At 42.8% G+C, this 22,910-nt stretch overlaps 1 protein-coding gene across 1 annotated transcript; it reads left to right on the top strand.

Moving 5' to 3' along the window:
• The first annotated feature begins 626 nt into the window (after window positions 1-626).
• Window positions 627-21,876, top strand: LOC139175327 (adenylosuccinate synthetase isozyme 2-like). The gene is made up of 13 exons (XM_070766379.1): window positions 627-940; window positions 1,478-1,580; window positions 2,682-2,750; window positions 3,105-3,155; window positions 5,274-5,340; window positions 6,835-6,942; window positions 7,947-8,028; window positions 10,376-10,502; window positions 13,411-13,565; window positions 15,555-15,679; window positions 16,178-16,275; window positions 17,636-17,785; window positions 20,562-21,876. The coding sequence occupies exons 1-13, from the start codon at window positions 722-724 to the stop codon at window positions 20,612-20,614; spliced, it is 1,407 nt and encodes a 468-aa protein (XP_070622480.1). The 5' UTR covers window positions 627-721; the 3' UTR covers window positions 20,615-21,876.
• Window positions 21,877-22,910: the final 1,034 nt, after the last annotated feature.

Genomic DNA, 22,910 nt, shown 5'->3' with positions numbered 1-22,910 from the left:
GCTGATTTTTTTTAAAAAAATGCTTATTTAGAGTCCCTCAGTGAGGGAGATGGCCGGTTTAACAATTTAAATTTCCCTTTTTATCCTATAAAAATATAGGGTTCATTCATCCCAGCAACTTTAAGATGGGTGGGATTCAATTCCCATAATTCCCCCCATCATGCTGCCTGGGGAATTCTGGGAATTGAAGTTCACCCAATTTAAATAATAACAACAACAACAATAATAATTTAGATTTGAAGGACAACACTGGCATTGACAAAATGATCCCCATTGGTCAATAGCAAAAGGCAGCTTCACTAGACACAGCGGACAACTTGCAACGGTACCTTTAATATTATTTAATACTAAAAACACCTGCTTAGCCAAGATCCTTGGGAAGGACTCCATTAACGGATAAGAATGCCAAATCCGGTGTAAACCTCTGGCTGGCTGTGCCTCCAACCATAATTATTATGATTATACTCGCTCCACGCCAGAAACACCTGTGCGCCCGGCAGGCATCACCTGGATCCACCCTCTTAGCTTTCTTACCTGGGGGAAATGCAGAAAGGCGAAGGCGGAAGCTCGGTCGCCGCGTTGGAACTGCCTGCTCTCGCGCGCCGTAGATCTGGAGAAGTGAAGTAAAAAAGGAAGGCGCTTAGCGAGCCATGTTGACTGCTGGCGCCGAAGCCGGCCGGGCCGGCGCCATGTTAGGGCTTGCCGCTTTTGCCTGCAGCACATGGCGGGAGAGGGCGGCTCGGCGGCGGCGGCAGGCTTGCTGAATGGCGGGGCCGGCGAAGGGCCGGGCGGGAAGCGGGCCCGGTTGGGCTCCGCTCCCCACACTCTCCCTGCCGGGAACCGGGTGACGGTAGTGCTGGGGGCGCAGTGGGGGGACGAGGGCAAAGGGAAGGTGGTCGACCTGCTCAGTCTCGACGCCGACTTGGTCTGCAGGTGCCAGGTGAGCTCCCGGCTGTGCTATGGGGGCGGGGGAGAGACTACAAGACCCATCTCCCCCGAGACTGGAGGGAGCTACAAATACCACTCTTTTTGGGTGTGTGTGTGTGCAAATCCCATTCTCTATGGGGAAACTACAAATCCCAGTCTCTCCAAATTGGGGGGAACTACAAATTCCATCCTCTCCAGATTCGGGGGAAGTACAAATCCCGTCTATTGGGGGGGAACTACCAATCCCAGCCTCTCCAGATTGTAGAGAACTACTAATCCCATCCTCTTGATTGGAGTAACTACAAATCCCAGCCCCTCCAGATTGGGAGACTGGGCTGCTTTCTCACAAACGTGGCTGGGAGTTGAAGTCCACAAGTCTTTCAAATTCCTTCCTCCAAGTTTTGTCCTTGAGATCTCCTGTTCTCCCTGTATGGGTGCAGCCTGCCAGGTGTGGATTCCATGTTGTGTAAACACACAGCCCTTGGCACTCTTGTTCTCTTCCTCTATCGACACCTACTTATTTATATCTCTGGTTTTTCTCTCCCCGCAGGGTGGCAACAATGCAGGACACACTGTCGTGGTGGACACTGTGGAATATAATTTCCATTTATTGCCCAGCGGAGTAATCAATCACAACGCCACTTCCTTCATTGGTGAGATTTCATTCATCTATCCGTGCAGGTACCCTGTTTCCCCCCAAATAAGACCTCCCTTGATAATAAACTCCATCAGGCTTTTGAGTGCATGGCAATAAAGCCAAGGGCTTATTTCAGGGTTCAAAAAAATATAAGTCGGGGGAACACTGCAGATAGATATAGTAGATAGAGATAGATAAAGATAGAGAGGTAGATAATTAGATAGACAGATAGGTAGGTAGACAGACAGACAGACAGGTAGATAGTAGATAGAAATAGATAGATAGATAGATAGATAGATAGATAGATAGATAGATAGATAGATAGATAGATAGATAGATAGTAGAGAGAGATATATATAGTAAGAAATAGATAAATAGTAGAGATAGATTAGATAGATAGATACATACATACATACAGATAGTAGATAGAAATAGATAGATAGATAGATAGTAGATATATATATATATATATATATATATATATATATATATATATATATATATAGATATATATATATATAGTAGATAGAAATAGATAGATATAGTAGAGGTAGATAGATAGATAGATAGATAGTAAGTAGATAGAAATAGATAGAAAGAAATAGATAGATAGATAGATAGATAGATAGATAGATAGATAGATAGATATGGATGGATAGATAGATTAGATAAGATAGATAGATAGTAAGTAAGTAGATAGAAATAGATAGATAGATGATAGATAGATAGATAGATAGATAGTAGAGAGAGATATATAGTAAGAAATAGATAGATAAATAGTAGAAATAGATTAGATAGATAGATAGATACAGATAGTAGATAGAGATAGATAGATAGTAAGTAGATAGAAGTAGGTAGGTAGGTAGATAGATAGAAATAGATAGATAGAGATGGATGGATAGATTAGATAAGATAGATAGTAAGTAGATAGAGATAGATAGATAGATAGATAGATAGATAGATAGATAGATAGATAGATAGAAGATAAAAAAACAGTTCTGGAAAAAAAGTCATCCCCCCTGTCTTTGTAACTATGAACAAACAGTTGTAAGTCAAGGACCCTAAGAATAAAACCGGGAGAAAATACTTCAGTATGATTACTCTTGTCTTATTCCAGGGAATGGGGTCGTAATTCACCTTCCGGGACTCTTTGACGAAGCTGAGAAGAATTTGAAAAAGGGACCAGGTGAGTCACTCCTCTTTAAACAATTTGGCGTGAAGGAAAAAATGCACCGGAAGTTTAATAAAAATAACCTCAAACCCAATCGCCTTAATTTTCCTCCCAAAATAAACTCGGCCGTTGCTAGCATCTCCTTGGGACTCCCATCATCATCAACAACATCGTTTTGGAAGTCCACCAAGAAAAGTCCATAAGGGTCTTGGCATCTGTAGACTCCGTTAAGGTTTTGGTTCCTCTGTTATTTTGGCTCTGGAGACAAAAACAAATCGGGGTTAAAATTGGAAATTTAACTGATGGCGGGAGAAGGAATCAGTTGAATTGTCCAGGGCTGTAATATTAAGAAATGTTTTACCTCCCCAGGGCTGCAAGACTGGGAAAGCCGGACTGTGATATCCGATCGTGCCCACTTGGGTAAGTCTTAGAAAAATGGGAAAATTTTAGAGGGTCTTGAAAGAACAGGAGAGACAGCAAGGAAGGAACCAATACTTTCCCTCTCTTCTGTTTATTTATTTATATCCTGCACACCAAGACAATTAGACACAAGAACAGGTTTTTTTCCGAACGCCATCACTCTGCTAAACAAATAATTCCCTCAACACTGTCAGACTTTCTACTAAATCTGCACTTCTATTTCTACTAGTTTTTCTCATCATTCCCATCACCCATTTCCTCCCATGTTGACTGTATGACTGTCACTTGTTGCTTATATCCTAAGATTTTTATTAATATTGCTTCTTCGTTGCTTATTTGACCCCTATGACAATCATTAAGTGTCGTACCACTTAATGATTTTATTTTATGTACGCTGAGAGCATCTGCACCAAGACAAATTCCTCGTGTGTCCAATCACACTTGGCCAATAAAAATTCTATTCTATTCTATTCTATTTTTCCCCCCATAAATTTTATTGATTTTCATAAAATAAACAAACAGACAAACATACATTTAACATAAAAATGGGGTTGTATTTTCCCCGCTTATTTCAAAAGTATCAATTTGAATACAGAAAAAAGAATACATATTTGAATTCAATTCATTATTATAAATGTAAAGAAATAATTTGTTTAACTTTTCATAATAGTTCTTCATATATAAACTAATTCTAATATAATTTTAAAATTCTTCTCTTAAGAGAAGTATTCTATTCTATTATTTTACCGGTATAAATTTTTTATTGTTTTTCAGACCTTACAGAGATTCCAATTTACATGCCTCAAATTAAAATATAATACAATACAATATCAAATGCCAATTTCTTCATCAAATTTTTCTAATTATTTATCCAATTATTTCTGGTGTATATATCATTCATCCCGTGCTACCTCCTTTCCAAATGCTATCATCCGGATTTTAGATAATGTTCTTTGCTTTCATTTATATTTAAAGTGCTATAGCTTATCTAAATTTCTCTTGGCTATTTGCTGTTTTTCCAAACTATGCTTCAGTCTCTTTCTAGCGTTCTTAGAAAACACATTCCTACTTTCATTTAAAAAAAACCAACCTCATTTTATCATAACTGCCCTTAACAATAGAATATATCCAAATTTACGTCTCTTTAAAAGCCAAGGAAGGAAGGAAGGAAAAAAGAAAGAAAGAAAGAGGAATGAAAGAAACAAAAAGGAAGGAAGGAGGGAAGAAAGAAACGAAGGAAGGAAAGAGAGGAAAGAGGGAGGGAGAAAAGAAAGACAAGAAAGAAAGAGAAAGAAAGAAAAGGTGGGAAAGAGGAAGGAAGGAAGGAAGGAAGGAAAAGAGAGGGAGAGACAGAGAGGGAGGAAGGAAGAGCAGAAAAGGATAAGAAAAAACCCCCACTCCTCTTCCTTTTCCAGCAGGCCTGGGATTAAGAATGACTGACAGCATGTATGATTTTAAAGGGGTTATTAATGTATTTTATATTGTTACTTGCTGTTTTATTGTTATTATATGTTATATTTTTTAATTCATTGTGAGCCGCCCAGAGTCCTATTGGAATTGGGCGGCATTTAAATATCACAAAAAAATTAAAAGTAAAATAAATAAGAGGAATGGCCTAAAGCCACCCAGTTGGATTTTATGCCTAAGGCAGGACTAGAATTCACAGTCTCCTGGTGATTGGTTGACCCAAAATCACCCAGCTGGTTGGTTTCCATGGCTAAGGCGGGACTAGAACTCACCATCTCCTGGTGATTGGCTCAAAATCACCCCCAGCTGTCTTTCATACCAAAGGCAGCACTAGAACTCACAATCTCCTGGCGATTAGCTCAAAATTGCATAGTATCTTTCATGCCTAAGAGCTCATGGTCTCCAAAATCACCCAGCTGGTTTTCATAGCTAAAGTGGGACTAGAAGTCTTTTTAAGCCTGGTGCCTTAATCCAGTGTTTCCCAACCTTGGCAACTTGAAGATATTTGGACTTCAACTCCCAGAATTCCCCAGCCAGCAAATGCTGGCTGGGGAATTCTGGGAGTTGAAGTCCAGATATCTTTCAAGTTGCCAAGGTTGGGAAACACTGCCTTAATCCACTGGATAAAACTGGATCCCTTTTTTTCTGTAGTGTTCAATTTCCACCAAGCTGTAGACGGCATCCAGGAACAGCAGAGACAACAGCAAGGAGGGAAAAAGTAAGTGGGACATGGGGAAGAAGCCTTGAAGCTTTGCTCTCTAAAGCTCTCGCAAGACCAAGGGTGGAAATGATTCATCCAGCTGAAAGGGAGAAGTAGCCAGCCTTGCGAGGTAGTCTCCCCGACAGGAAACGCACCCAAAAGATCTTCCTCTTGACTATATCGTACAATTTACATGAACGGAAACATGCTGTTAGAAAGTACAGTGGTACCTCTATCTACAAAAGCCTCTACTTATGAACTTTTCTAGATAAGAATCGGGTGTTCCAAGATTTTTTTGCCTCTTCTCAGGAACTATTTTCCACTTACAAACCCGATCCTCCAAAACTGTAACTGGAAAAGGCAGAGAGAAGCCTCCGTGGGGCCTCTCTAGGAATCTGGGAGGAAACAGGGCCGGAAAAGACAGAGAGGAGCCTCCGTGGGGCCTCTCTAGGAATCTGGGAGGAAACAGGGCCGGAAAAGGTGGGGAGAAGCCTCCGTGGGGCCTCTCTAGGAATCTGGGAGGAAACAGGGCCGGAAAAGGCGGGGAGAAGCCACTGTGGGGCCTCTCTAGGAATCTCCTGGGAGGAAACAGGGCCGGAAAAGGCATGGAGCAGCCTCTGTGGGGCCTCTCTAGGAATCTCCTGAGAGGAAACAGGGCCGCCGAGAAGCTCCGCCGCTCGGCTGTCACCCATTTCGTAGCTGAAGGCTCAACTGTCCTTTATCTGAACATTCTCCAGCCTCCATTCTCACATGCCAGTGAATAATATCCTTGAATTACAACCACAATTAGTTTCCAAGTGTCTGAATTTGAGTCACAGGGACAGGGCAGTGTAAGTGTAAATACGGCAACAGCTGTAAGTGTGAATAATGGCCGTTAACTCACTTTTCTCAGTGCTGTTGTAACCTTGAACAGTTGTAAATTGAGGACTACCTGGAAAGAGCCGGGGGTGGCGCAGCAGGTAGAGTGCTGTACTGCAGGGCACTGAAGCTGACTGTAGATCTGAAGGTCAGTGGTTCAAATCTCATCACCGGCTCAAGGTTGACTCAGCCTTCCATCCTTCCGAGGTGGGTAAAATGAGGACCCGGATTGTGGGGGCAATAGGCTGGCTCTGTTAAAAAGTGCTATTGCTAACATGTTGTAAGCAGCCCTGAGTCTAAAGAGAAGGGCGGCATAAAAATTGAATGAGTGAGTGAATGAATGAATGAATGAGTGAGTGAGTGAGTGAGTGAGTGAATGAATGAGTGAATGAATGAATAAATGAGTGAATGAATGAATAAATGAATGAATGAATAAATGAATGAGTGAATGAATGAATGAAAGTGAATGAATAAATGAATGAGTGAATGAATGAATGAAAGTGAATGAATAAATGAATGAGTGAATGAATGAATGAAAGTGAATGAATAAATGAATGAGTGAGTGAATGAATGAATGAATAAATGAATGGAATGAGGGAGTGGGGAAGTACCGTTTTAGACCCTGTTCGACGCCCGTTTGGTTTCTTTCCACAGCCTGGGCACCACCAAGAAGGGCATCGGTCCAGCCTACGCCTCCAAAGCTTCCCGTACCGGCCTGCGTATTTGTGACCTGTTGGCAGATTTCAACGAGTTCTCCAAAAAGTGAGTCCACTTGAGACATGGCAGCAGCTCTTCACCGCGGGATGAGGGGTGGGGAATAGAAGTGGGAGTTGAATCCAGGGATGCCACTAGTCCTCATTTATTGTCGGGGTGTCAGGCCTGGGAACCAATTTGTTTTTTTGAGCCTTGGAACTTCAGGCCTGCCACATTTAAATAGAATATCATCATTATTTTTCATTGGCCGAGTGGACACACAAGGAATTTGTCTTTGGTGCATACGCTCTCGGTGTACATAAATAAAAATAAAAATATACTGCTCAAAACAACAAAGGGAAGACTTAAAAAACAGAATATAACTCCAAGTAAATCAAACTTCTGTGAAATCCAACTGTCCACTTAGGAAGCAACACTGATTGACAACCAATTTCACCTGCTGTTGTGCACATTCAACTTTGTACAGAACAAAGTATTCAATGAGAATATTTCATTCATTCAGATCTAGGATGTGTTATTGGAGTGTTCCCTTTATTTTTTTGAGCAGTGTATATTCATCAAAAATCATAAGATGGAATGGAATAGAATAGAGGAATAGAATAGAACATAATTCTTTATTTAGATCTGTCAAGAATCATAAGGTACAAGATACAGAGATATATTTGCCGTGAGCTGTATTCTTGCTGTGCGCGTGGTTTGTAAACTGTTAGTATTATCTTGTTGATTCTGTATATTTGTAAATAATATTGTTGTATATGCATTGATACTAAGTCTGAGTCAATCCACATTTTCTACACGACAACAACTCTGTTTAATGTGTGTTGAGGGTTTCATACCGAGACATACTAACAGTTTTTATGTTAAAGTTTCTAAATTTTGTATTGTTTTACCTTGTAGGAGTGGGGTTTTTTAAATTTTATATACTTCGTCCTTCTAATCTCTGTTTATGACTGTTGGAAATTTGCTGCTCTGAGTCGGCTTTGAACTGCGAGATGAAGAAATTTGATAAGTATAATAATTATTCAGAAAGCAAACAAATTGGCTCATTTCAGATTCAGAGTTTTAGCCCAGCAGTACAAAACCAACTACCCGACACTTAATATCGACACCGAAGAAGAACTGGAACAACTAAAGGTATTTTGTGGCATCTGGGCGGGGAGGTTTCCTGAAAATGTGTCTTTAAAGCTGGTTTGATCCGTAGTTTGCAGGCTCAGATGCAGGCAGTCCTCATCTTACAAACATTCATTTAGCGACTGAGGTTACAATGGCACTGTAAAATTTATTTTATTCTTTATTTTATTTATTAGATTTGTATGCCGCCCCTCTCCAAAGACTCGGGGCGGCTCACAACAGTAATAAAAACAATATAGCAGTGGAACAAATCTAATATTAAAAAACATAAAAAACCCTATCTTAATTTTAAAAAAAACACCAAACAGCACATTCATTTTTTAATATTAGATTTGTGCCGTTATAATATTGTTTTTATCGTTGTTGTGTGCCGTCCCGAGTCTTCGGAGAGGGGCGGCATACAAATCTAATTAATTATTATTAATTATTATTAATTCATACCAAACATAAAACAAAGTATTAAAAAAAGCCTGGGGGAAAGGTGTCTCAACTCCCCCATGCTTGGCGGTATAAGTGAATCTTGAGTAGTTTACGAAAGACAGGCAGATTGGGGGCAGTTCTAATCTCTTGGGAGAGTTGGTTCCAGAGGGCCGGGGCCGCCACAGAGAAGGCTCTTCCCCTGGGGCCCGCCAAACGACATTGTTTAGTTGACGGGACCCGGAGAAGGCCAACTCTGCGGGACCTTATCGGTCACTGGGATTTGTGCAGTAGCAGGCGGTTCCGGGGGTAATCTGGTCCAATGCCATGTAGGGCTTTAAAGGTTATGACCAACACTTTGAATTATGACCGGAAACTGATCGGCAGCCAATGCAGGCCACGGAGTGTTGCAGAAACGTGGGCGAATCTTGGAAGCCCCACGATGGCTCTCGCGGCTGCGTTCTGCACGATCTGAAGTTTCCGAACACTTTTCAAAGGTAGCCCCATGTAGAGATAAATGTGGTTTATCACCATATTTCACACATGATGCAACATCCCCATGGACACAGAACCAAAATTCAGACACATGGCAATTGGGCCAGAATACATCCGGAACCGCCTTCTACCGCATGAATCCCAGCGGCCGATAAGGTCCCACAGAGTTGGCCTTCTCCGGGTCCCATCGACCAAACAATGTCGTTTGGCGGGCCCCAGGGGAAGAGCCTTCTCTGTGGCGGCCCCGGCCCTCTGGAATCAGCTCCCTCCAGAGATTAGAACGGCCCCCACCCTCCTTGTCTTTCAGAAACTTCTTAAGACCCACCTTTGTCGCCAGGCATGGGGGAGTTAAGTTATTCTCTCCCCCTAGGCCACTACAAGTTATGCATGGTATGTTTGTGTGTATGTTTGGTTTTTTATAATAAGGGCTTTTAGTTGTTTTATTAAATTGGATTGTTACATGTTGTTTTACCATTGTTGTTAGCCACCCCGAGTCTGCGGAGAGGGGTGGCATACAAATCCAATAAATAAATAAATTGGTTCCTCTTTTTTTTAAAAAGATTTTTTTAATTTTTTCACCAGCTTTACAAAAACATCCATACATATACCATGATATCAAAATGTACATAATTATATACATTTCTGTCCAAAATAACATAAGCAAATATCCTGAATTTCCATAAGTTGAGATTTACCTGCATGTATTAACCGAACAAACCATGGTTGGCCATATTTTTACAAACTTAACCTGTTTCTCCTCTTTCTTTCTTCCTTCCTGGCCTTGATGTTTATTTATTTATTTATTAGATTTGTATGCCGCCCCTCTCCGAAGACTTGGGGCGGCTAACAACCATAAAAAAGACAATGTAATAAATCTAATATAAAAAATAATCTAAAAACCCCAATTTAAAAGACCAATCATACAAACAAGCATACCATGTATAAATTCTATAAGCCTAGGGGGAAGGGGGGAAAAATTTCAATTCCCCCATGCCTGACGACAGAGGTGGGTTTTAAGGAGCTTGCGAAAGGCAAGGAGGGTGGGGGCAACTCTGATTTCTGGGGGGAGCTGGTTCCAGAGGGCCGGGGCCGCCACAGAGAAGGCTCTTCTCCTGGGTCCCGCCAAATGACATTGTTTAGTCGACGGGACCCGGAGAAGGCCGACTCTGTGGGACCTAACTGATCGCTGGGATTCGTGCGGCAGAAGGCGGTCCTGGAGATATTCTGGTCCGGTGCCATGAAGGGCTTTATAGGTCATAACCAAAACTTTGAATTGTGACCGGAAATTGATCGGCAACCAATGCAGACTGCGGAGTGTTGGTGTGACATGGGCATGTTTAGGGAAGCCCATGACTGCTCTCGCAGCTGCATTCTGCACGATCTGAAGGGGGAATTGCCCTTGGAATTGATGCCCCTGTCAATCTTTCTCGATTGGCAGGTCTACGCCGAGAAGATCCGGCCCCTGGTGAAGGACGGGGTTTATTTCATGTACCAAGCTCTGCACGGACCTTCCAAAAAAATCCTCGTCGAAGGAGCCAACGCAGCTCTACTGGACATTGATTTTGGTAACGTCCTCTTTTTGCAAACGAAAATTAACCGGGTTTTTTTTAATATACAGCCTTTGTTTTCTGAATCAAAAACAGCCCACAACAAACCAACTTAGAGTTATCTAGGTTTCATTTCGGCGTGCGGAGCTACTTGTCCTTATCAGGAAAGACTTAACGAACTCGATCTGTATAATCTGGAGCAGTGTTTCCCAACCTTGGCAACTTGAAGATATTTGGACTTCAACTCCCAGAATTCGCTGGCTGGGGAATTCTGGGAGTTGAAGTCCAGATATCTTCAAGTTGCCAAGGTTGGGAAACACTGATCTAGAGGACAGAAGGTGTCAGAAATAAGTTTATTTCTGGAGGTAATATTACAATGCAAGTAAATGGTTTGTATCCATGGAAAAGGCTAATGTAAGCCAGTTTGTCATCGAGGGGTTTTGCTAATTGTGCTGCAACCTGATTGGCTGTAGCCTATATAAGGAATGACACCCTTGAATGGGTGTGGTTTGCTATAGAGTGCTTTGTGCTTGGGTGGTTTGTAGTTAGTGGTTGCAGTGGTGGATGTAATAAGAGTTATATACAGTGGCACCTCTACTTATGAACTTAATTCGTTCCGTGACCAGGTAGAAACGTTTGTAAGAAGAGGCAATTTTTCCCATAGGAATCAATGTAAAAGCCAATAATGCGTGCGATTGGGGAAACCGCAGCGAGGGTGGAGGCCCTGTTTCCTCCCAGGAGATTCCTAGAGAGGCCCCATGTAGGCTTCTCCCCTCCTTTTCCGGCCCTGTTTCCTCCCAGGAGATTCCTGGAAGAGGCCCCAAGAAGGCTTCTTGCCTTTTCCGGTTACAGTTTCGGAGGCTCGGGTTTGTAAGTGGAAAATAGTTCTTGGGAAGAGGCAAAAAAAATCTGTTTTTAATAGGAAAGTGAACACGAGAACAAGGGGGCACAATCTGTGGTTAGTTGGGGGAAAGATCAGAAGCAGTGTGAGAAAATATTTGACTGAGAGTCATAGATGCTTGGAACAAACTTACGTGGTTGGTAAATCCAGTAGCTGAATTGAAACATGCCTGGGATAAACATCCATCCATCCTAAGATGAAATACAGGAAATAGTATAATGGTAGACTAGATGGACCACGAGGTCTTTTTCTGCCATCAATCTTCTATGTTTTTAACCCACGGTGCAGCAGCTGCCCAAAAAAGCCAACACAGTTCTAGGCTGCATCAACAGGGATAGAAACAAGATCACGTGAAGTTTTAATACCACTTTATAAGGCCTTGCTAAGGCCACACATGGAATACTGCATCCAGTTTTGGTCGCCACGATGCAAAAAGGATGTTGAGACTCTAGAAAGGGTGCAGAGAAGAGCGACAAAGAAGACTAGGGGACTGGAGGCTAAAACATATGAAGAACGGTTGCAGGAACTCGGTATAGTTTATTAGATTTGTATGTCGCCCCTCTCCGAAGACTAGATGTCTAGTTTAATGAAAAGAGTAGATTAAATGTCTAGTTTAATGAAAAGAGTAGATTAAATGTCTAGTTTAATGAAAAGAGTAGATTAAATGTCTAGTTTAATGAAAAGAGTAGATTAAATGTCTAGTTTAACGAAAAGAGTAGATTAAATGTCTAGTTTAATGAAAAGACTAGATTAAATGTCTAGTTTAATGAAAAGAGTAGATTAAATGTCTAGTTTAATGAAAAGACTAGATTAAATGTCTAGTTTAATGAAAAGAGTAGATTAAATGTCTAGTTTAATGAAAAGACTAGATTAAATGTCTAGTTTAATGAAAAGACTAGATTAAATGTCTAGTTTAATGAAAAGACTAGATTAAATGTCTAGTTTAATGAAAAGACGAGATTAAATGTCTAGTTTAATGAAAAGACGAGATTAAATGTCTAGTTTAATGAAAAGACGAGATTAAATGTCTAGTTTAATGAAAAGGCTAGATTAAATGTCTAGTTTAATGAAAAGACTACATTAAATGTCTAGTTTAATTAAAAGACTACATTAAATGTCTAGTTTAATTAAAAGACTACATTAAATGTCTAGTTTAATGAAAAGACTACATTAAATGTCTAGTTTAATGAAAAGACTACATTAAATGTCTAGTTTAATGAAAAGACTAGATTAAATGTCTAGTTTAATGAAAAGGCTAGATTAAATGTCTAGTTTAATGAAAAGACTAGATTAAATGTCTAGTTTAATGAAAAGGCTAGATTAAATGTCTAGTTTAATGAAAAGACTAGATTAAATGTCTAGTTTAATGAAAAGACTACATTAAATGTCTAGTTTAATGAAAAGGCTACATTAAATGTCTAGTTTAATGAAAAGGCTAGATTAAATGTCTAGTTTAATGAAAAGACTACATTAAATGTCTAGTTTAATGAAAAGACTAGATTAAATGTCTAGTTTAATGAAAAGACTAGATTAAATGTCTAGTTTAATGAAAAGACTAGATTAAATGTCTAGTTTAATGAAAAGAAGGACCAGGGGAGACGTGATAGCAGTCTTTCAATATCTCAGGGGATGCCCCAAAGAAGAAGCAGTCAATCTATTCTCCAAAGCACCTGAGGGTACGCTGTTCACCTTCCCACCAAATGGGGTCTCTATTTTTCTACTTGCATTTTTAAAAAACATCCGTTCTAACTGCGAGGTTGGCAGAAGTAACTGGAACTCACTCTGTTACGCAGCGCTAGGGATTCGAACCACCGAACTGCCGAGCTTTCTGATCGACAAACTCAGTGTCTTAGCCCTGTCCCTCTTTAACAGAATCCTTTGGGAGTTGGGCAGCCTATAAATTAAATTAAAATAGAGTAAATAAATAAATACTCTTTGACCATATAAATTTGCAAGTGTCGCTGACTCAAACCCCCCAAAAATCTCCTTTTGTAGCCCCCAATTTTTTTCTGGTCTTTCCCAAAGGTACTTACCCCTTTGTGACCTCCTCGAATTGTACCGTGGGTGGCGTATGCACGGGCCTGGGCATACCGCCCCATTACATCGGCAAAGTGTACGGCGTGGTGAAAGCGTACACCACTCGTGTCGGCGTTGGGACCTTCCCCACCGAGCAGAACAATGTAAGTCTCTGAATATCGGGGTGGGGTCTTCTCCAGATCTTGAAACTTGCCTGGGGAAGCCGTTTCCGCTCTGTTTTCCCCGAACAATTTAATTCTCCGTTAATTATTTCTGTTAAGGAGTATGCAGAACGACCCCTGAGTTATCAAGGATACACACACGCAAAAGAAACGTGGAATTTTAGCAGATATTCAGTAGACTGTCAGTAGACATAAATAATGGTTCAGTCATACAAACCAGATACATTAAAATGCACAGGGTGCGTTCCAAAAGTAATGCAACTATTATTTTTTAAAGTAATTTATTGAACAGATTTGCACAAGCACTTACAATTCTTCAAAGTACTGTCCTTGGGCCTCTACACATTTTTTCCAGCAACTCTGCGGTGACCAGTACGTGCCCTGGAAGGCGTCTTTGGGGACTTCTCGCAAGGTCTTTGTCACGGCTGATTGGATCTCTTCTATGGATGAAAAATGCGCCTTGCCACGAGTACGCGCGTTCCTGGCCAAACACCAGGTGCCAACGCTGCCCCGCCCCACCTCCTATAGTCCTGACGTCGCCCCAGCAGACTTCTTTTTGTTCCCAACCCTGAAAGGAACCCGTTTTGCGTTCATAGAAGAGATCCAATCAGCCGTGATGAAGACCTTGCGAGAGGTCCCCGAAGACGCCTTCCAGGGCGCGTACCGGTCATAGCAGAGTCGCTGGAAAAAAATGTGTAGAGGCCCAAGGACAGTACTTTAAAGAATTTTAATTATTATTATTATTATTATTATTATTATTATTTATTAGATTTGTATGCCGCCCCTCCCCGAAGACTCGGGGCGGCTCACCACAACAAAAACAGTACAAATCCAAAATTAAAAACAATTTAAAATTTAAGTGTTTGTGCAAATCTGTTCAATCAATTACTTTTTTAAAAAAAATTGCATTAGTTTTGGAACGCACCCTGTATACATGGGGCTACCTTTGAAGAATGTTCGGAGACTTCAGGTGGTGCAAAATGAAGCGGTGAACAGTCATGGGCCTTCCGAGATACACCTACGTCTCTCCGGCACTCCGCCTATGTCTCTCCAGCACTTCTCGAGCTGCATTGGCTGCCAACTGGTTTCCGAACGCAATTCAAAGTGTTGGTTGTGACCTATAAAGCCCTACATGGCATTGGACCGGATTACCTACGGGACCGTCTTCTGCTAGCAGCCGATCAGGTCACACAGTCGGCCTTCTCTAGGTCCTGTCAGCTAGACAATGTCGCCTGGCGTGGCCTAGGGGAAGAGCCTTCTCTGTGGCAGCCCCAGCTCTATGAAACAAACTCCCTCCAGAGATTCGTACCACCCCTCACCTTCCCTGCCTTTCACAAGGTTTTAAAGATCCATCTGTGCCGACAGGCTTGGGGCTACTAAGTTTAACATCTAGCCCCCGGCAGATGTATGAATTTAAATGTATAGTTGGGTGAATGTGAGCGACTGGTTTTAAGAAATCGGGGTTTAGAGTGATTTAGATTTCTAGATGTTTTGTATTCTTGTGAGCCGCCCTGAGTCGGAGGAGAAAGGCGGCATAGAATAAATAAATAAATAAAAAAAAATAGTATTTATTGATTGTTTTTAGTAATACTGGGTTTTAACTTGTGCTTTTTAATATTAGATTAGTATTATATTGTTATTGTTATGAGCCGCCCCAAGTCTTTGGAGAGGGGCGTCATACAAATCTAATAAATAATAATAATAATTATCAATAATAATTATTATTAGCAAATATTGTAGTCAAGTTAACCAGTGCAGTCACACACAGTCAAATCAATCAATAGCTCTCAATACTTTAACAATACCACAAGCCTTACTTGTACAGCTTACATAAACTATTACTGAACGCACAGTTCTTACTACAGCAACCAGCACAAAAATGAGCAAAAAAACCAGAGATAAAACCCCTGGGATATTTGGCTTAAGGAGCGCGTCCACACCATACATTTAAAAAAAAAATCTCCTACGCAGGAGATTGGAGAGTCGCTCCAAGCACGAGGACGAGAATTTGGCGTCACCACGGGCCGTAAGCGTCGCTGCGGCTGGCTGGACCTCGTCCTGGTGAAATACGCCCACATGATCAATGGTTTTAGCGCGTGAGTCTCTTCCAGTTTTTCGTTTTTTTTTATTGCCCCCCCCCCCCCTTGCGAGATTTGAACGTCCCCGTGATGTGTAGAACAGCGCCCCCTGTTGGCAGAGGAAATCTCTACCTCCTGCTCCTTGTGTGTATATGCAACTTTGGCAGTCCTCGATTTAACGAGGCCCCAATCGAGGCCCAGATTTTATGTCGCTAAGTGAGGCGTTGAATCGAGCGAGGTTGGGCCCCCCCCCCCCATTTCACGGCTTCCGTTGCTAGGTTCTTTAGCTAAAACGGTGCAATTGTTTAAATTAGTGACACCGTCATTAAGTGAATCCAACCCCCCCCCCCCAGTTGACTTGGCTGGTCGGATGGTCCCAAGAGGGGATCGCATGAGACCCCAGGACGTTGCAGCTGTCAGAAATACGAGTCAGTTGGTTGCCAATCAACGGGTCGTAGTGTGTGAAAAATAATTTTGGGCTGAAACCTAACATGTTTTTTTTGGGATGTTCCCCAGGCTGGCTGTGACAAAGTTGGACATCCTGGACACGTTTGAAGAGATCAAGGTGGGCGTGGAATACCACCTGGACGGGAAGCAGATTCCGTATTTCCCAGGTGAGTCTGAGGGTTTGGGGATGTAGACCCATAAGCCCCCAGCGGACAAGGAGGCAACTGGACTCTTTGGAGCCAGGGGTCGTGGGTGCCGTCTGAGCTTGGTGGTTTTATCTTGGAGACGTTTCGTGACCAAACAAGGTAACATCATCAGCGTTAGAAGTGGGAAGGAGGAGGAGGGGGAGGATTATGGGGTGCTTGGTGCTTTTTGAGCTTGGTGGAGACATTTTGTGACCCAACTAGGTAAGAGCCGAGGTGGCGCGGTGGGTAGAGCGCAGTACTGAAGGCCACTAAAGCTGACTGCTAGATCTGTAGGTCAGCGGTTCAAATCTCATCTCCGGCTCAAGGTTGACTCAGCCTTCCATCCTTCCGAGGTGGGTCAAATGAGGACCCGGATTGTGGGGGCAATAGGCTGGCTCTGTTTTTAAAAAGTGCTATGGCTAACATGTTGTAAGCCGCCCTGAGTCTAAGGAGAAGGGGCGGCATTAAAAAAAAAATGAACAAATAAATAAAAAATAAAATAACATAGAAACATGGAAGATTGACGGCAGAAAAAGACCTCATGGTCCATCTAGTCTGCAGCAAGAGACCTTCATGAGGTTTATAAGGGCAACTTTTAAGTCTGGTAGACTTCAACTGTTGAAGTCCCCAGGCATAAACATAGAAACATAGAAGATTGACGGCAGAAAAAGACTTCCTTTAATTGAAGAAAATAAGCCTCCGTTTAATGATTTACAGTAATCCCTCACTACTTCCCCGTTCATCTTTTGCGGATTTGCTATTTCACGGGTTTAAATCCATTAAAATTTTTAAATCCATTAAAAATTCATCAAATTCTTCTACAGTCCTACTGTGCTCTAGTAAAGAAACTGGTAGGATATCACATGTAGTTCCAGCTGAGAAACATTATAGAATGGCCGTTTAATGCAAAGGGTGGGTTTTAAAAGTCCAAATACTTGTTAAATACATAAAAATATATATTTCCTCTACTTCACGGAAATTCATTTTTCACAGGTGGTCTTGGAATGCGTCCCCCACGAAAAACGAGGGATCACTGTAATAGAAAAATAAAATTATATATATATATGTTTTACCCTAAGCATGGTTTCAGTGTTTGTACTTATTTATTGGGTTTTTTATTCTACGTTGGAGAAAAAATACAATTTCTATTTGGGGGGGGGGGGGGAATCCCCCAAGCTCAAAAGAGGACCAAGGACCCCACAATCCTCCTTCTACACCCCACTCCCTCCTACCCTGATGATGTTCACCAGTTGGGTCACGAAACGTCTGCATAAAAAATCCCCCCAAACTCAAGAGACCCTCCGAAGACCTTAACTCTCTTCCTTCCTCTCGCTGTCCTCAGCCAATCAGGAGCTGCTCAACAAAGTCACGGTGAAGTACAAGGATCTTCCTGGATGGAGGTGTAACACCGAAGGGGCCCGTACCTTTGCCGACTTGCCTGCTGAAGCCCAGGCTTACATCCGGTTTATCGAAGAGTACCTGGAAGTGCCAGGTGAACCTTTGGGGGGCCGTCCAAAACTTGTACAATGGTACCTCTACTTACGAACTTAATTCGTTCCGTGACCAGGTTCTTAAATAGAAAAGTTTGTAAGAAGAATGCGTGCAATTGGAGAAACCACAGGGAGGGTAGAGGCCCTGTTTCCTCCCAGATTCCTAGAGAGGCCCCACAAAGGCTTCTCCTAGCCTATTCTGGCCCTGTTTCCTCCCAGGAGATTCCTAGAGAGGCCCCACAGAGGCTTCTCCTTGCCTTGTCCGGCGCTGTTTCCTTCCAGGAGATTCCTAGAGAGGCCCCATGGAGGCTTCTCCTTGCCTTTTCCAGTCCTGTTTCCTTCCAGGAGATTCTTAGAGAGGCCCCATGGAGGCTTCTCCCTGCCTTTTCCAGTCCTGTTTCCTTCCAGGAGATTCCTAGAGAGGCCCCATGGAGGCTTCTCCCTGCCTTTTCCAGCCCTGTTTTCTTCCAGGAGATTCCTAGAGAGGCTCCACGGAGACTTCTCCTCGCCTAATCCGGCCCTGTTTCCTTCCAGGAGATTCCAAGAGAGGCCCCACAGAGGCTTCTCCTTACCTTGTCCAGCGCTCTTTCCTCCTAGGAGATTCCTAGAGAGGCCCCACAGAGGCTTCTCCTCACCTTGTCCGTCGCTGTTTCCTTCCAGGAGATTCCTAGAGAGGCCCCACTGAGGCTTCTCCCCGCCTTTTCCGGTTACAATTTCGGAAGCTCGGGTTTGTAAGTGGAAAATGGTCCTTGAGAAGAGGCAAAAAAAATCTTGAACACCCGGTTCTTATCTAGAAAGGTTCATAAGTAGAGGCGTTCTCAGGTAGAGGTACCACGTATACATTTGAAATGGGGTTACGCAGGGCTAAACCCAGGGTGCTTTCCCCCCAAAATCTGGCTTTGTATGACCTCAGAAAATCTTAAGAGGGCCCCAGAATCTTTGCAGAAGTTTTTTCAAACTTTTCAAACCAAACGTGGGGTATGAATTAAACAGGGGGCTAAATTTAACATACAGGTAGCCTTTGATTTAATCAAAAGCTACCTGTAATCATTTGGAATACATTTAATCACTTGGAATACTGTGTCCAGTTCTGGAGACCTCACCTACAAAAAGATATTGACAAAATTGAACGGGTCCAAAGAGGGGCGGAAGGTCTTAAGCATAAAACGTATCAGGAAAGACTTAATGAACTCAATCTGTATAGTCTGGAGGACAGAAGGAAAAGGGGGGACATGATCGGAACATTTAAATATGTTAAAGGGTTAAATCAGGTCCAGGAGGGAAGTGTTTTTAATAGGAAAGTGAACACAAGAACAAGGGGACACAATCTGAAGTTAGTTGGGGGAAAGATCAAAAGCAACATGAGAAAATATTATTTTACTGAAAGAGCAGTAGATCCTTGGAACAAACTTCCAGCAGACGTGGTAGATAAATCCACAGTAACTGAATTTAAACCTGCCTGGGATAAACATATATCCATCCTAAGATAAAATACAGGAAATAGTATAAGGGCAGACTAGATGGACCATGAGGTCTTTTTCTGCCGTCAGTCTTCTATGTTTCTAATCATAATCACCCCAATGGAGGCCAGTGGTCCTGCTGTTCAATGAGATATTTTTAAGTTGAGTTTTGCCCACATTTTATCACCTTGTTCACCGCTGCCGTTAAGCGAATCATTGTATACTGCTCAAAAAAATAAAGGGAACACTCAATACATCCTAGATCTGAATGAATGAAATATTCTCACAGCAGGTGGAATTGATTGTCCATCAGTGTTGCTTCCTAAGTGGACAGTTTGAGTTCACGGAAGTTTGATTTAGTTGGAGTTATATTGTGTCGTTTATTTGTTCCCTTTATTTATTTATTTTTGAGCAGTGTAGTTAACTTAGTCACACGGTCGTTATGACGGTTGCTGCCACCGTCATAAATGTGAACCCGCTTGGTTAAGTGTCCAAATCCCAAATCAAGTGACCACGGGGGTCATAAGTGTGAAAAATGATCCTTCCCCCCTATGCTGTCATAACTTCAAACAGTCACTAAATGAACCGCCGTAATAATAATAATAATAATAAATTTAATAATAATTTATTAGATTTGTATGCCGCCCCTCTCCGGAGACTCAGGGCGGCTCACGACAATAGTAAAAACAATATTATGGCGGAACAAATCTAATATTTTTAAAAAAAGCATATAAAAACCCTATCATATTTTAAAGAAACCAGACAACACATACACACCAAACATAAATATAAAAAGCCTGGGGGAAGGTGTCTCAACTCCCCCATGCCTGGCGGTAAAGGTGGGTCTTGAATAATTTACGAAAGACACGGAGGGTGGGGTCAGTTCTAATCTCCGGGAGGAGTTGATTCCAGAGGGCCGGGGCCGCCACAGAGAAGGCTCTTCCCCTGGAGCCCGCCAAATGACATTGTTTAGTCAACGGGACCCGGAGAAGGCCAACTCTGTGGGACCTTTATCGGTCGCTGGGATTCGTGCGGTAGCAGGCGGTTCCGGAGGTACTTTGGTCCAATGCCATGAAGGGCTTTAAAGGTCATGACCAACACTTTGAATTGTGACCGGAAACTGATCGGCAGGCAATGCAAGTCGAGGACTGCCTTTAGAAGCAAGTTGCGATGTGAGGTGGGTGGGCGAATTCCAGCACAACTTGCAAGATTCTTGTCATTTCCAACCGGTGCCTGGAATTTTACTCCTTCCTGGGGAGTTGATCTCCTGGTGGTCTCCTCTTTCAATTCCCTCTCACCTTATTTCTCTCTTTCTCAGTCAAGTGGATCGGCGTTGGGAAATCTCGCAAATCCATCATCAAACTCTTTTGAGTTCTCCAGCCAAGCAGCTGAGGATACCCGACTACCCCTCCTGGATGCCCTCAAGCCAGGAAACCCCCCCACTCCCTTACCCTCAGTTTCCCCACCGTGAAAAATTCCCTCTAGATTCCGTCCCTTGGTTGTTTGGGAAGAGAATTGCCAACTCAAGCGGGCAGCTGAGATTGACACAACTCTCCATGACAGGTGACGGGCACACACTCCATGTTTGCACCCCATTCCTTTTTTTTTTCCTTCCCCCAATAAGTTGCCTAACCTTGATCTGACCAGCAATGGTGGTTTGCACCAATCTCTTTGCTACAGCTACTAATCCCTTTGCTCATTCCCTGGCGGCCAGCCTGACCCCTCACCTTGGAGGTATCTCTCTCCCTATCTCCTCCAGCCAAGTGGTGGGAGTGGTTCATGGGAATTGTAGTCCTCTGGCTCAAAAAGGGCAGCTGTCCATCGGTTGCCTACTACAAGTAAGCAATTCCGCCAAAGTTTCCGCATAGAACCAGGCGATTAAGTAGGTTTTTGGGGGCGGGGGGGGGGGCGGGAGGTCCATCGTAATTTCAAACCGTCACAAAGGGGAATCCCTCATTAAGTTCCAGATTCCCTGGGCCGCAGAAACGAGCGCGTGGTGAATTGTAAGCGTTTTGTGCTGTCGAAATCTCTCTTTTTTTTCACCCATGGCCCGATTTTTTTATTTTAGCTTTCTACATTTAAAATTAAAAAAACCCAGCACGCTTTCTACATTTAAATCTTAATTGTGTAGATCTCCCTCCTTCAGGGATCACTAAATTACAGAAGCACTCCCTGTAGACTTCGCAGTTTCGTTTCCCCCTCGGGAACCTTAATGAGGACTAGCCTCCTTAATTGCCGTCGGCGAACATGGGAAGCCGCCGTGGATCACGGCAGCCGGTGGGATGCTAAAGCTTTCTAGATTTCTACTCGCGTAAACTACGTCTGAACACACAAAACTTTAATATTTTAAAAAAGTAATCGGTTTTGTTCTCACATTGTATATTTGTTTCTGGCTGCCACCGAAAGCAATAAATCACGGTTTATTTTTATAAATCGTTTGGAATAGTGAAAGAAAAAAAAATTCCTGTTCTTTTTGTTATTCTGCCCCCCCGGGTTGCCATCGTCGGCTACTCCTCAACTTATGACCTTAATTGGGAAGCAACATTTCCATCCTAAAGTCTTTGCTGTTGTAAGTCGGATGCTAATTTTTATGGAAGCGCTGTTTTAACTGGTCATTAAACCTGTTATAAGTTGAAGACTACATGTTCCATGTGCACACAGCCCTTTTGATTGATTCCTGGAGGACAGTCCAGTAGGTTGTGTATCTAGAGCAGCCATTCTCAACCTTTCTAATACCGCGATCCCTTAATACAGTTCCTCAGGTTGTGGTGACCCCCAACCATAAGCCTAACGCCAATTCTCCCAACAGAGCTTGAAGCTGATTGGCAGGAAGGTCAGAGGGACAGCCCCACTGTAAACACCAGATTGGTTGGATTGTAAATATATGTTCCAAGGCGCTAGAATAGAAGCCTTAGTTCCTAACACCATAGGCGACCCCTGTGAAACGGTCATTCGAGCCCCAAAGGGGTCCCAACCCCCAGGTTGAGAACCACTGATCTAGAAGATCTCTTTTTGGGAGGGCGGCATCTTTTTTTCCAGCAAATCTAGTAGGTTGTGAATCTAGAACAGTCGTTCTCAACCTTTCTAATACCGCGATCCCTTAATACAGTTCCTCATGTTGTGGTGGCCCCCAACCATAAGCACCCCGTTCAGGAAGCTCAACCACTCGCAATCCGCCAGAACGGACTCCAGTAAATTTTATTTTAACTTTCCGTGCTTTCTGACATTACAGAACGGGTGAGAAGTTGTGAGAAGAAACCATCGGCTTGTCGTGGAAACCTTCTGCCCTTCCTGGGTGGCGGAGGGGGGGGGGAGACCTTTGGGGCAGGGGAGGAAGAGGAGGAGGAAGAGTGGGCTGGCTTCGATAACTTTGATTCGGAGCTAAACATTTAACCATGGTGGAGTTTGGTGGGAACAATGCTGAATGTGAATGCCGGAATGAAACGCCCTAAGATCCATGATGGCAAACCTATGGCATGCGTGCCACAGGTAGCACATGGAGCCATATCGGAGGGCACATGAGGCGTTGCCTATGTCAGCTCCAACAGGCATGTGCGTGCTGTCCAGCTGATTTTTGGCCTTGGGGAAGGCCATTTCGCCCTTTGGATCCTTCAGATAAGCTTCCCTGAAGGCTTGGAGTGCAAAAAACAGCCCAACGGGCAAACAG

The sequence above is a fragment of the Erythrolamprus reginae genome, chromosome 13, assembly GCF_031021105.1.
Source record: "Erythrolamprus reginae isolate rEryReg1 chromosome 13, rEryReg1.hap1, whole genome shotgun sequence".
Taxonomy (NCBI): Eukaryota; Metazoa; Chordata; class Lepidosauria; order Squamata; family Dipsadidae; genus Erythrolamprus; species Erythrolamprus reginae.
The sequence above is the reverse complement of the archived record's forward strand: the minus strand, read 5'-3'. Positions and strand labels throughout refer to the sequence as shown.